The sequence below is a fragment of the Bombus bifarius genome, unplaced genomic scaffold (genome assembly GCF_011952205.1).
Source record: "Bombus bifarius isolate JDL3187 unplaced genomic scaffold, Bbif_JDL3187 scf7180000008178, whole genome shotgun sequence".
NCBI lineage: Eukaryota > Metazoa > Arthropoda > Insecta > Hymenoptera > Apidae > Bombus > Bombus bifarius.
Window position 1 is genome coordinate 1,005,175 of NW_022884495.1, and position 14,845 is coordinate 1,020,019.

The 14,845-nt window shown below is 41.2% G+C and overlaps 2 protein-coding genes across 2 annotated transcripts in view; one reads left to right on the forward strand and one right to left on the reverse strand.

Moving 5' to 3' along the window:
- The window catches only part of LOC117209475 (5-hydroxytryptamine receptor 1A), a 112,194-nt gene that overhangs the window by 95,196 nt on the left and 2,153 nt on the right, over positions 1 to 14,845 (forward strand). The window contains exons 3-5 of the mRNA XM_033451560.1: positions 444 to 660; positions 6,768 to 7,104; positions 14,236 to 14,756. Coding sequence (XP_033307451.1) covers positions 444 to 660; positions 6,768 to 7,104; positions 14,236 to 14,756 — 1,075 coding nt within the window. The remainder of the gene's footprint in view (positions 1 to 443; positions 661 to 6,767; positions 7,105 to 14,235; positions 14,757 to 14,845) is intronic.
- LOC117209474 (26S proteasome non-ATPase regulatory subunit 1) overlaps positions 1 to 14,845 on the reverse strand; it is a 93,899-nt gene that overhangs the window by 5,398 nt on the left and 73,656 nt on the right. The gene's annotated exons all lie outside the window — the stretch shown is intronic.

Sequence of the window (14,845 nt, forward strand, 5' to 3'; positions counted from 1 at the left end):
GGCTCACGGGCATTTCGACGAGAAATTTGGAAATTCGTGGATTACACGGTTCAACGTAACGCGAAGATAAATCGAGACGCTCGTTGCTAGCACCGTGTCTTAGTTGAGAACGGAATTGCAACGATGTTTACGACATTCGAGGTAATAAAAAATCTCGGAGTAACACAAAGGTAGTAAAAAGATTTGCGGGGTTCCAATTAATCCTTAGATCCTTAACAGATACCACGAAACACGTAGAAACATCCTCTGCGTCGTTTTTCATATATAATACGATAATATAAAAAAATAAATAAATAACCAAACTGCTAATAATGCAACTTCTCTTTATCAAAGAAAAAAGACACCATAGAAAATGGATTTTTCGCAAATTCAACATGGAAAGATGAAGTTAAACGCGAAATGTCGCGACACTAAGTGCATAATCCTGTATACCGATGTTTCAGGAAGACGACTCCGTGCTGGTGGACGGCGCGTGTCAAATACCGGATCCTCTGTACAAGTTGATCGGCAGCATAATCTGCTTTTACATACCACTGGGCGTGATGTTGCTTACGTACGCTTTGACAGTCAGACTGTTGGCGAAGCAGCAACAGAATATAGGAGGAACTGCAGGTTGGTCCTCCGGATGGCTGGGTGGCCCGCAGGGCCCACCCTCGGGAGGTTAGTGTATTATCAGGTACACTGACCCACTACATTCGCGATTCCATCGTTCCACGACACCCGTTTCAACGCACTCCGCTCATATCACGTACTGTTTCCTTTCTAATTTCTAAATTTCTCGTCATTCGTGAGTACTATGATTCCCTCCCCATCTGCCTATCCTTTTACACGTCGTCCGATTTTCTATGGTATTTTACGTTTACGTTATACGTACAGAGAGAGAGAGGGGGGGGGATTCGATGAAGAAGACGTCAAAATTTTGCTATTATCACTCGGTTATCTACCAAACGGAGAAATAAATATCAATTTACGAAAAACGTTCAATTTTCTATCATCCAAGTCATCTAAATTGTGGTAAAAATTATTTCAAATGTCCACTACGAACGATCCTACGCTCTCAATATGGCAGAGCTTTGAGAAAAATGTGGAAACGGACAAAAATGATATGCTTCGAATATAAATTTCGTTCGTTACTTTTTAATAAACATGAAATTAATTCAAGTCTTTTAAAAATGTATTCGCTCGAAAATAAAAAAAGGTTCTGACAATGTACGCAGAAAAAAAAAATAAAATAAAATAAAATAAAGACTGATTAACAAACATTTGAGTTGGATTACTTATTCCAAAGTATACTAGGCGAACTGTAAGATCAAAGATAGGAAGATAAGCGAGATGCAGCATCGCGATGCTTTGACAGGTTCTCGGAAAGTTCGCCCTCTTTAACTTCCAAGCGTCTAAAATTCCAATATTTTTCTATACGTAGAAGTTTACAAGGGTTTTGCTTATAATAAACGCGTTATTCGCAAAAACGGGAACCTGTGCAATTATTTGTTTCGAGAGTGGAGAAAACAGATTGAGCCACGGCCAAGAAAGAAGTTTTAATGCTTGTAAAAGGCCAGAAGTTTCTACGTGACTGCCTGTTGCTTATGGTTAACCGATTATGTATTTCGAAGAAGTTGGCCGACTGGCTGCAGGTTATCGATTTTCAAATGGAACTATCGAATCGATCTACCGGAGAAGAAGTAATTCGTAGGAGGAAAGTTTATGTAACTCTTTTCTGTCCTGTTATTTACAAAAGCCTCTGGAAATTCTTCGAACGAGCAGTAAAGCAATGGAATGTGAAGTGCTTCTATAATGTCGGTATTAAAAGAGAAAGTTCGTGTATCTTGGGAAGTTCGGTTCGAGCAAGCGAACGATGAAGTAAAGGAAAGTATTAGATTTCATATTATGAAGTTTCGAGATTGGAAAGTTCCTTAAAAAAAAAAAAAAAAAAAAAAAATAGAAAAATAAAAAAAAGGAGAAAAAAATTAAAAAATAAAAATGAACTTGGCGAATTTTTCAGTTTCTTTAAACGTACGTTACGAGTGCAATGAAAATTAATATCGTTTGAAAATGACTAGAAAATTAGTAAAATTAACAGTAGAGCGATTAAACGACTCGTTCGATACACATCAATTTTCTATTATTTTTCATAAGATAGTTTCTTGTATTTATTAACGCGAACCTTTATTTATTACTATAAGAAGAATTTAAAGTTACGAAAACATCTTTTGCGGTAGAGATCGAAGCTGAAACTTGATAATTACGAAGCTAAAGAATACCATTTTGAAACTGTTAATTCAAACTGTCAAAGTTCTTATTTGCATCGCCGTAACATCGCTGTACTACAAAAATATGAATTAACATAGTAAATACGGGAAACGTGAATTAATAGGAGAAATACGGGAAATATAAAGTACGAATTAATACGACACACAGCAAGATGATATTTATGCTGCATATTGATATTTACGGGCTAAGTTTACCGAACTAACATTTCACTTGTCGGACTGATTCGATAAAAATCCAATAAAATAAATATTTCAATTTGTCGAATAAAAGCTATGCTTTGGCTGTATCGTACGGATGTATTTTCAATGTAAATCTAAATTACCAAGCTGTCAGCAATATCGTCGAGCTTTGCTTTTCTTGCTGTTTGCCATCTAACGCGTGGAAAAATTTGCAAAATCGTGAAACCGGCGAGCACGTTGAATTCCGCAGTTCGCCCCACTGCAAACGAATAAACGTAGGCGTAAAAAGACAGAATGTTACGTCGACGATATTTCATCGTTTCGAAGGGAACGCGTCGACGTTCGGCACGTTCGCGCCGTCGACGAATCTCTAACGTCAAAAAAAATCAGACAGCTTCTGCAAAGCGATGATCTTCGAGTGAAATATCGTCCAGTGGTACGTGACAATAGAAACGAAAGATAGAAAATCGAAGGTTTATACTCTGACATTTAAACAGTCTGTCGTTTTAATTGCTATTAATAAATTGCATTCACAGGTATAAACAAAATGTAAAAGATAGTATTTAAAGGGAAACAGGAGGAAACATGAGAAATAATGCAGTAACAATCAAAGTAATAAAATAACAGAGGAGATATTGCAATTTGTTTTATGAGAGTCACGCAACAATATAAAATTTCCACGCATCCTTTGTCATTATTACGGGTTCGTTCTACCTACAGCGCCGGCATTGCGTCATGAATCATCACCCCACGTTCCCCTGATCAAATATTATTAACCATTTTCCTCCATCTCTGACGCCAGACATCATTTCCATTTTGCTCGTCCACGTGCCAGGATTATCCCCGACAAACAAGAAGTTTTTCCTCGCGTTTCAACGAAAGAATGAAATGTCAAACTTACTTTCGAGCATTGTCTCGCGGACTCCACACTTTTTATCGCCCTTACTCCGGGTCTGAACTTAACAAAGCGAGTTATCGCGCTGCTTTTACAGCGAAATTTTAAAACGAAGTGTTCTTTAATTGAAAAAAAGGAAAAAAAAAAAAGAAAAGAAAGGAAGGTAAAAAAGGTGGCGTTGAAACCCGACGAAGAAGATATCTTATCGACGGAAAACTTGGAAGCTTAGCGATCGTCTTAGATTCTCCGCTACAATACAAGTTGTATAGGGCGATCGTAAATAACAAAGATGTTAGTTTCGCGAGCAAAGAATTTCCTCCACCTACGTGAGAATTACGCAACGATATTTCACTTGCGAGCTACGATTAAATTAACTAAATGCCAAAAATTCTTGTCTGTCCGCTTCTATTACGACGAATCATCCTTCCAATTTTCCATTAATCAGTGCTGCCAATAATCGACCATTCTGTCAATCGACGTTAGCCAAGCTCCCATTCACGACCACACACTCACAGACAAAAAGACAAGGAAAAAAGAAGTGGAATGGAGAGGAAGAAGAAGAAAATGAAAATGAAATAAGAGAATCACGAGCAAAAAGACGATAAAATCCTAGCCGATTTCGTCTGATCTCGGATCAAAGTCGGAACCGATAACAACATTTTCGTGGCGAAGGGGCGATTTTTAATCAAAGCCGGAGGGAATCGAACGGAACGTAAACGCGAATAGCCTCCGTGTCGTTCGTGTCTGTCGGGGAGCTTGCCGAGAGAGGGTATTACAGAGAATTTCGGTGTAATCCGGCAACGTTTCCCGGCCTTTGCCTTGGCGCGATTCGGCGGAGATTGCGATTAAGAGTTCTATAGATTGGCCGGCCTCTTTGTTCGACGGCGCAGCTTCCTTCGTGAAAGAAATTAAACCCTTTCCCTTCCCTCGAGCCGTCCAAAGTGAGATTCCGTTGTCACGGGAAAAAAATGGAACGAGCTCGTGAGAAAAATCGTTTGTCGAGGGGACGCGCTAATTACCAGCATGAGGTCTCTAGAGAATTTCTAGGGAATTTACGTGTTAGCTACACGCTGCTTTCCTCGGTTAAAACGTCCTCTTTAATATCTTCTTCGTATATTAATATTTTCGTACGTTGAGGTATTTGAAATTGTTGGTATTTTTAACATTTTTTCACTACGACAAGAGAAAGTTCCTCTTGCAAAGTCATTTTAAAACGAATTTCAAAAGAGCTTCGTTAAATCTCGTAGAGTCGTGCGAATTCGTACAATTTCAAAAACGACTTTAATTTGTCGTTAATTATTCTCCTATAACGTGGAAAGATCTTTGGGAAATTTAGTTTAGAGATACAAAAATAGAGGCTGCACCCTTTAGAATCAGCTCAGGTAGACTCGTTGTACGCTCTTTTTTATCTCACGAAGTTACAGTAGTCCGGAGATTGACAATTTTTCTAGAGGAAAAAGGAGAGATTTCTGTCGTTGTTGAGCAAAGTCTAGAAAATTGCAAAGAACGCTGGAAAAGTTTCGTGAGGCTATGTGGCGCAAATTGGGACGCAAAACGACGCCTCTTTCGACTGAAACATTTGCATCGGCCGATTTCACTTGCAAATTGATCGTTCGTGTTTTGCAACGTGCGCCAAAAGTGTCGGTGAAACAAAAGGCGCCGTTTTAAGAACTGTCAGAAATCAGGCCGCTCTAGATTCCTTCGAGTGAATCTATAATACTTTGGTCAGGTTTTAGAACAGTTAATCATCTATATACAGAATTTAATTTGATTGTAGGATAACTACAGAAATGCTTACCGGTTTTTAATTTACAGTTTAATTTACTTTAATCAAATCTGGTTTCAAGTTTAACGAAGTTTAATTCAAGAGCTCACTCTAATGTCCCCTCTGTAACTGGAATTCTTTTCGATCACGAGAAAGAAGATTATAATTAGTTACAAACTTTACGATATAATATTACATTTATTGAAAACGTTGATTAATGTAAAATGTTTTCCAATTTAATAAAAGGTGTAGGTACGTAGCTTAGATTAGGAAAACGAAGATGAGTACGGTTTTCAAATACTCGTGCGCAAAACCAGATGACCTATTCCTTCCCTTAGATAATATTTCTGCAGCAACGTATTGCTTTAAAATGCATACCAACTGTTTTTCCGAATCGAAAGAAGGAAATTAACTGTCAATCCCTGCTCCACGTTGCACAGTTTCGAGCTTCGGGAATCCTCCATTCGTGGTTATATCGGACGAAATAAATTACAAATCTGGCTTTGAAATATGTAGTGGGTGACACTGGTATTTTCGAGCCAAATGAATGCTGTGTTTCAGTACCAAAAAAGAACGATCGATGCATCGGTTTCGAAACATCGTATATCGAGTCAGCTAATATATTAATATACTTTGATTGACGCGAAAACGAGAAACACGTTAAGACGAAACGAAGAAAGTGACTTTCTGAAGACGTTTCGTAACTTTAATAAATAGAACAAACGATTGTCTGCTTTCGTTATTGACGTATGATTCCAATCTTCAATTGCGAAGTATTCGATAATTATGCGAGGAAACTGGGGTCGATCTCGTTGCAAAGAACACGTACCTTCGCCGATAAGAGAAAAGAAAAAGAAGACATGAAAACGTCAAAATCGATTTTTTTCCATCTTAACCCCTTTTTACGAGAGCGCGTCACATTTATCTCGGGGAAGAGCGAACCGCCTCTTCCATCAGCGTTGAAAATGGACGAAGGATTAAAAACGATCGTTTAGCCCCGTCGATCAGTCGTTTGGCGCAACTCGCGCGACATTTTTCTTTGCCAATCGAAAGCATGGTGCTCCTTTTCGCTTCCTTCGGCATCCAGCGCCGCCCATTCGTCGACAACGATAAGAAATTTCGACGTACGCGAGGGCATGCAAATCGTGGCCCATTATGCACAAGTCGCGGACGTGACACGGTATGCTAAAAAGGACGCTTCCGAATAATCGGTCAGACCGAATTAATCGATACAGACACGGAGACACGGGATACAAAAGAGGCGGTGCAGTCGCGAGCAAAAATCAATCGATTCAGAAACGAAACTACAGAGGACCGTAGTTTCTGATCTCTTATTTTATCTCTTATTTTCTGATATCTTAATTTTCACCCGTCTGCTGAGTTTACGCCATAGCAGTCGACGATCCTTCTGCCACGAAACATATACGAGTCCTTTAGAAGCTAAATTGATCGCACTGAACAATTCCTCTGTCGATTTCGCGTTATCCAAGCACACAATCAGCACCCAACTCGATCATCATCATCAGCCTCGATAGAGAAATCTTATTTTTCGTAAATTTATTAAATAAATAAAGATTTAGAAAGTCGTAGACATCTACATGTCATAAGTTGGGGCAGATAAAAGTTCTAATTAGCCGGCTTTTCTTTGCATCCGTAGGTTTAGACAGACGAGGGACCTGGAAGCGGTTCCTGTTGAGTAAAAGCTCGGCCGGAAGCGGCGGTACGCCGCAGCACACTTCCGGTACGTCGACCGACACCGAGCTGACAACGCTGGACACCCACGAACTTTGGCTTCCGGAAAGCGAACCGCCGCCGTCGGCGATGTTCGCTCTTCACGCCTTTGGCGCCGAAATGCTCAAGTTATCCAGAGGTTTGGAGGGCATCGCCAGCCCTGGAAGCCCCACTCCTATGGGAACGCCAAGGTCCACGCCTCAACACTCGCTCCAGCATCATCAGCAACAGCAACAATCGCATCGGTGCAGCTTTCGACACGGGTAAGGTTACGATAGTATCGTATACTGCGAATTTCGCACCCATATTTCTACACCACGTCGATGTTCGATGTATGGAAACGCGAAGCTAGAATATCGTACAATACGATTGCACTGATTAAAGTACAAACCAAGCACCGATTCTATCATTTTACGTCATACTTTTCAACCATTAATACGGAACGTCGAATATCAATCTTCGAACATGCTCTTCCACGAGAAAAGAAAGCCTCCGATAACCATAAACCTTTCACAAAGAAAGAAATTTTTCGTAGGCAAATGGCACGACATCTACAAACCTAAAGCAACATCAAACTCGATTCGACCTCGTACCACCTTAACACGAACCTGAAATACATTCGAATAAAATTGTAAAACGACCTGGAAGCGTCGATTTCACCGTAAATATAGAAGTTTTCTCAGTCACGTTGCAAGATAAAACATCAAACGATACTTCACGCTCGGCAGATCGCTTGGTCGATCGCAGTTTCCTTCGAGAAACAACTGTCACCGCGGCGAACTGCATCCAACTGGAAAATATTCTCCAGGCGTGAGAGTGCACGGGATCGCGATTCCGATTTACGGATGCTTTCCGTGGCTCCCTTCGGGGTACCCGTCGGAAGGAGCAGCGGGAAACGCGGCAGATTTACGAGGGCCGCGGAATATTTCTCATTCTCGCGTCACGTACGTTTTTTCGCGTCTCGTATTCCACGTGGAGATTGGCTGCGTCGTTGATATCTCGGATCGAACACGGTTTCACGAACCGATACCCCTGTCGACGTAGTCGCGATTCGAGTTGATAAAGCTGCCTCGGATTGGGAGAAGCTCCTTTCTCAGGAAAGTTCATCGAAGATTTCTTCGTGCTTCTCGTCTGAGAGATTCGCCAGTTTTATGGGCATAATTTTATTACGCGATGGGAAATTTTTATTCAATTTAATTTAAAGACGCTCGAACACGATTCTTTTTCATTTCTAATTGATATTTAAGCGTATCGCTAGTTGTATATTGTCAGGAGGCTACTTTCGCGAGGTTTGTTACGGTCTACCGAATGACAGTTTGATAATTAAATCGCTCCTCTGAAAAACATATTCTTCTCCTATACGAGTTCTTCTAAACGGCAATAAACAGCGACTGACTAAAATATTTAAACATTTATGGCAACCTTTCACCGATACCTTGTGCTATAGCAAATGTTTTGAAATTTCGTTAGCGCTATAACGAAGCTTGGTTATCGTGATTAGTGTTAAATTAGATGGAACCTACGACGCACAGCAACGAACAAACCTTAGCACGCACCCTTCAAAATATTGTAATTTTTTTTAAATTCCACTAAACGACCTTTGTTTTTTTTTTTTTTTACAAGTTAAAAGAATTAGTCTCCTAAACGATGCGTAAAATGGATTCTCGAAAAAATGCAAATTTCGCTGCATACTAATTCTTTGCCAAATACATGCTTGCAATAAGTACCTTCCAATCTTCCACGTACATTTTCAAATTGGTTCCATATATATCAATATAGTCGTCGTCTTAACACTAATGAAATTTCAAAATATTTTACACAACACGATACAGCGTGTGCATGAAAATTTTCTGCGATACGCGTTCGAATACTTGCAGCAACACTTGTACACGAGATACCACTTTCAATGGGTCTTTTCCTATTCGAAGTCGACGTCGTTCGATGTTCAAGGCATCGTCGTCTAGGCTGATCTACTTCCAATGACGCGTAAGTGAAGATAAAGTTGGCCGCACAAATGGGGCGTTATTCCCGCCACGGAAATTGGCTATTCGTTACTGTTCTGGGCCCTACGGCTAACTGAACAGGGAATTCAGTTGGATGTTGCCGGATCGTGGAAACGTGGATGGGGAAAAATTCACGAGGGAATTTAGCTGAGATCGCTAGGAGACACTACGACGAAAGTTTACGGGAACGAGGAAAAGTGTAAGGAGAAAAGTGTTGAGTTTCAGATTGAAAATGGGATTATTTATCGAGAGATTTGGCGGTGAAGATGAATCGATGAATCTTTGCTCGAACGTCGCAAAATCGTCGTTATTATTCGTCGTTGTTTAAATAATAATTGCTCGATTATTAATACGACCAAGTTTTTAAACTTCGTCGGTATAACATTTTATAACATTTCCGGAATATATTTTTCCCGCTGTAAATTAGGTTAGTCGACAGTTCAGCCGTTTTTATTCTTTTCGACTCAATCCTGCTTTAGAATTATAGTTATATATCGTTTGTATGCTTTACATACATATATATGTATATACGAGCGTGTGTATTCGAAACACCCCTTCAACGTTTCTTTCGTCGATCTTTCTTTGCCATTTCTTCTGCTCTGAAAAACATATTCAAACGCAGTGCGCTAGTTTGCATTCTCTACCTCTGCATCTTACAATAGGACGAGACAGGCACAGATAAGAGAGAAAACAGGACAACTAAGCGGCACCATCGTATTTATATCCAACAAATTATTTCGCACAATATTGCCACGTCTATGAAATCACATAAAAATAGAAACTGCTAGTTAGAACACATTGGAGACGATCAGGATAAAATTATCTGATGACATAACGATCGTAGAATACGTAATATTATACGATAATCGTGTAACAAAAATAAAAAAAAATAGATCCAGGAAAAGGCCAGAAACTTTAATTCGAGAATTTACTAATTAGAAATAACGAGTAAAGAACCAACAGAATAAATCATATAATAATACGTTTGACAACATCATTCACGACACAGCGATACACGGCAATATTCCTAAATTGTGATCAAAGGTGAAAAAGGCAGCTGTAGAAAACCGAAAAGCTTTGCCTGCAAACAATTCACCGGAAGCGAATAGCAAAAAAGGAAGAAAACTGGAAGAAATGAAGAACCAACGTTTGTCGGGAATCGCTTAAATCAATCTCAAGTTGCATTGCTGAAGAGTAGGTAGAATTTCTGGAATCGTTGTTCCACCAGCTCGTAACAACGTAACGGGTAATCTTAACGAATTCAGGTCAGTTGGAAGGAAACGAAGAGGCAATGCTTCGGGGCTGCTTCGATCCTCTGCTCGAAACTGTCGATCAAGGATACGAGGTAACTTGTCGAACGCGGTAGCGACGAAACATGCCGACGTGACCACATTTCGCCTGGCTGCGAAGCGGTCGCGTTCACCGATAATATCGCAAGTTCACGCTGCCTCAAGCGTTCTCGGCATGCAGACGTTAAGCGTCCTTCGATGAAGTATGGACCGTGAGACGGTTCGCTAATACTTCGCGTCACACCGGTCTGAAATATGTGGCTCTTGACCGCTATTGGGAATTAGGTGCCGTATTTGCCAATTATTAGCGTAGATTGCTTGCCCGAGGGATTTCACGGTGAAATATTGGCGTTTAATGCGGCCACACTTTTTACACCCAAAGGGCAAGAAAATTATCGGGCGAACTTGTAACAGATAGACCGCGTAGATATTCATGCAAATTCGTACTTTTACAAATACAATTAGAAAAACGGCACGTGGACATTTGTGTAACGCATTAAGCGTTGTAGCGAGCAATATACTTTGCATATATCATATACTCTGGCGCGTTACAACGGCTATAATTTCGCAAGCGTTATCGTACCACTTAACGTCGTATCATCGTGCAATAAATATTATTTATTATAGGATTTACAATAGCGATTAATAAGGCGCAAGTATATTAAGCTTCGTACGGTTTAGTAGAATGAAAGGCTGGAAACTGGTCGGTGTGGCAAGAAGCGCACGAAGCATGTTGCACGGCAAGAAACAAAGAATCCGTTTGCGTGGAATTAATTGAATCGTTATTTCGAGAACAATGATACGGACAGACCTTTTGTCTCTCTTTCTCTCGGCAAGAAAGCTTTGCCGGATGGATAGAAAAAGGAGGCTGCCGTTTCCAGGACAATTACCAGACACGACCAAGTTCTCCCGAACTTTTGGCCCTTCAAAGAGCTTCAAAGTGACGAGCAAAGCACGAAGCTACGACACGAATCCTTTGTGGATACGACTAAGTGCATTCCTTTATTAGAGTGCCCCAGGTAGGTAAGAGCAGTTTACTTAAGTGGCCACCGGCCCGTTTTGCACTTTGAATGCCCAGCAGCTAAGTGCGATCCACTAGCGAGGCCTGGAACCACCATATATAATGGCTTTCCTGGCGCGGAACGACCTTTCCGTTCGCTTCTTCCCTCGCCCTTCCGCCCATGTTTATTTCCTGCATTTTCCCTTTTTCAATCTTTTTAAATCATTCCCTGTTTTTTCTTTTTTTTTTTTTCTTTTTTTTTCACCAGTGACTCCGAGTTACGTCAATGGACGTGGTTCGTTCGAACAAGTGGCGAACAATTTGACGAACTCGATTTGACGCGATTCCGCACAACGTTCGATTATAGTCGCAGATAAAATTCGCACTTTTAATTGCAAATGCTGCGAAACTTTACATTTCCCGATAACAGATGACACGACGGCAGCTTGAAAGTTCCATTGGAAAAAACATTCCAATGACTTCTCCTTGGATCATCGACGTGCTCGTCTGTAAAACGAACGGGTGAATGCCTGCCATTGAAATATATCCGATCGAAGAGAAAAATGTGAAGTGTCGCTGGATCGGATACGTTCGCGTTTTGATTTTGCCACAAGCACTCGAAGCATCTTCAATCAATCGCGTTGGTCGAGCGAATAGGAAGACCTTGGTCAACGATCATTCAACGATCGATTTCGGTAACAATATCCTATTCCAGTTTCAATTTCGAAAGTGTTGGGAATCGTTCTATCAAGCCATCGAGCAGCTGAAAAATTTCTGCACCGATGTTTCCCCACCTGTCCCCATTTTTCATCTATTACACGCCATCCATTTCTCCACCAATCGACACTATTTTGCTTCAGAAAACTGTTATTCCTTCGCGTTGTCTTTCCTTCTAATAAGTGGTCGATAGATTTTTATGCAAATTCGTGGTTTCGAGAACGCGATTGAAAAAGTAGGGCAGAAAATTGTAAAATCGGTAGAAAATTGTTTTACCTATCGATCGTTACACGAAGTAATTACGCACTTTGGATTAGTTTCGACAACATATACTTTCGCGTAATTTGACATATATTTCTCAGTGGTTGAGTACTTGGTTGTCGTTCGACGTGTCTTTTCTCTCGATGCCTTGCTTCGAACGGTGATGCTAACGCTATTATGAAATTGATATCGTTGTAATGAAAGTTTCCCGTGGAATTTTAAAAACACGGAGAAAGTTATTCGAAGAATTCCTTGCAATAATCAGGCTTCCGGGGGAATGAAAAGCCGCATGGACTGGATGAAGAATCTTCGACGATAGTATTGTACAGTACATATTTCGTAATAGCCGGCGGCTATTATTAAATAACTTTGCCGGAGATATAGAAAAAAGATTATACGTTATCGAGATCTGAACATTCCTGTCCCGTATAGAGCAGATTCCCTGTTTTTACCCAATTTTGTATTACGAATTTCTTGTTTCACGCAAGACGAGGCAGATTATCGGAATATATCCGAAGCTTTGACAGTTCAGACGGCTTAATCTACTAAAAGAATATGATTCTCGGCATTCTCATTTTCCTTCTCGACAACTTTCTTCGGTTACGACGCGAGTATCGCCGGAATTTATCTTATCTTAAACCTTGAAACTCGTTTCTTACTTTAAACTTCAAACTCATCCGAGTCCCGATATTTTTAAATTCATTCTCCTCCGCGTTTCTTTCTTTCGCCTTCTCCTCTCTTAACTTTAATTCCATTTTCAAGTTTATCCAGTCTTAATGCCAATCCATCTCTCCGTTCCAACTTTTCAAGTCTCCGAATTCATTCTTTTCAATTTCACTGCCACCTGCTTCCAACGTTTCGAAGTTACATCGCCGTTTCGATCATCATTTTCTTTATTTTTAATTTCTTCCCGTCTTCCTCCATTCTCGATCCGACCGAATTTCCATTCGACCCGAAACACGCGTTGACTCGATTCGACCATTCGACGAACCTTCGCTGCGAGAACTTCGATCCCAACGTATTTCGAATTCCAAATTCGCTATCGGCCGAACAGAAATCCCGCACAAGTTCGCTCGCTTTAATTCCAACTCGTTTTCAATTCCAAACATACCGTTGGTCGTGTCGGAAGCCTTTGCGACTCCGCTCGTTTTAATTCTAATTCGTTCGAGACTCGATTCGTTCAAGAGCCACGACTCGTTCGAACTGGCGTTGCTCGCGATGAAACCGAGCTTCATCGGCGCCTTTGCCTTTGGTTCGTGGCATGCAATAATGGCTGGTTGATCCCCAATAATGGATAGAACGCGTCAAAAGTGGCTGGCGCAGCTGCGTTTCATATATGTCCGATTTATAGCGGCATTCGTCGGCCTTTTTCGTCGAGAGGTTGTACCGTTCCTGTATTTTTTTTTTTTTTTCTTCTTTTTTTCAATCCACGCGATCCATTACCGCGCTCCATACAGACAGGGCGAAAGGAAAGGAAAAAATGAGAAGTTGGACGTAAAAATGCACTACCTTTCGAGAACGCTTTCCATCGGGATGGAACGCGAGCACCGTCCTGTGTCACGTTCCACGAATTATTGTACATTTCTCTAGTGCCTCTAGGATGCACCGATACGATGCTCGATTTCCAGTAGCTGCGAGCTATTATGCTTTGAATCGATAAAATATATGTTGATCGATAATGAAAGTTGCTATAGAAAGGAAGGAAAGTTTGAAAAACCACTAGTCCGCCGTAACTGAATCTCTCGTTTCACCTACTTTCTACGAATCGTATCGCTGGAAGAGGTTGGCAGGAAAATATGATACTCCGACTGCGTCCATAAATCGTAAACTTTGATGATTAAATAGCGCATCTTTCAACAGCAACGTAGTAAATCTTCGGTTTAAAGAAAAAGGAAGAAAAAGAAAAGCAGAAGGTTATAACGAACGATGTTAATCTATTATAATAAATCATTGTACTCTCGAGCGAAGTATCTAAACTTTGTCGAAAACGACTACGAAGAACTCGCACGATTCTGTCTACTACGCGTTACCATACGAGTTACAGATTACACGTATAAACCGAATATCGTATCGATACGACGAAGAATCTCACGAAATGCTGACCGCGACTATTTAACATTCCAGGAGCGGAGAAAGCGGAAGCAGCGCGTCCGGTTCTCGAACGAGCCTCTCGATACCGGAAGACCTAAGCTCGCCCACCCCGTGGAAGCATCGGCGACGCGCGTCCACCTTCAACGAGGCTCATTTGGAACGGGCGGAATCGGGTTCGCCGAGAACACCCAGGAAGCGATCTTTCAGCTTCCACGAGCAGCCAGTGTTCGGCCGCGGTTCCGTTTCGCGGAAGAACTCGTCGAACGAGGAAACCTCGAGCACGCAGAGGAAATCGAGCGATAAACAGGAAGGCGAAATCGCGTTACCTCCGCCGTGTACCTGCCCCTATTTCGGCGAATCGTCCAAGAGACCACCTCCGCAACCATCCAGCGAGATCGTGATCGTTTCCAGCGATACCATGAAGCCAATCTCGGGGAAGAATCTGGAGGCTGCGTTTCTCGGTAGAAGCAACAGCGGTAGAACGGAGGCCAGCAGAAGCTACGAGCCAAATTCTGTCGTCACGTGGAGGAGCGGCAGAAGAGGATCTAGTTTAGGTGGGTGCGAGTTCATTGGCAATGAAAAGAATCGATAAAGAGGCTTTTGGTTCGATGCTGCTATTGATCCGATTTTTTTTTCTTTTTCT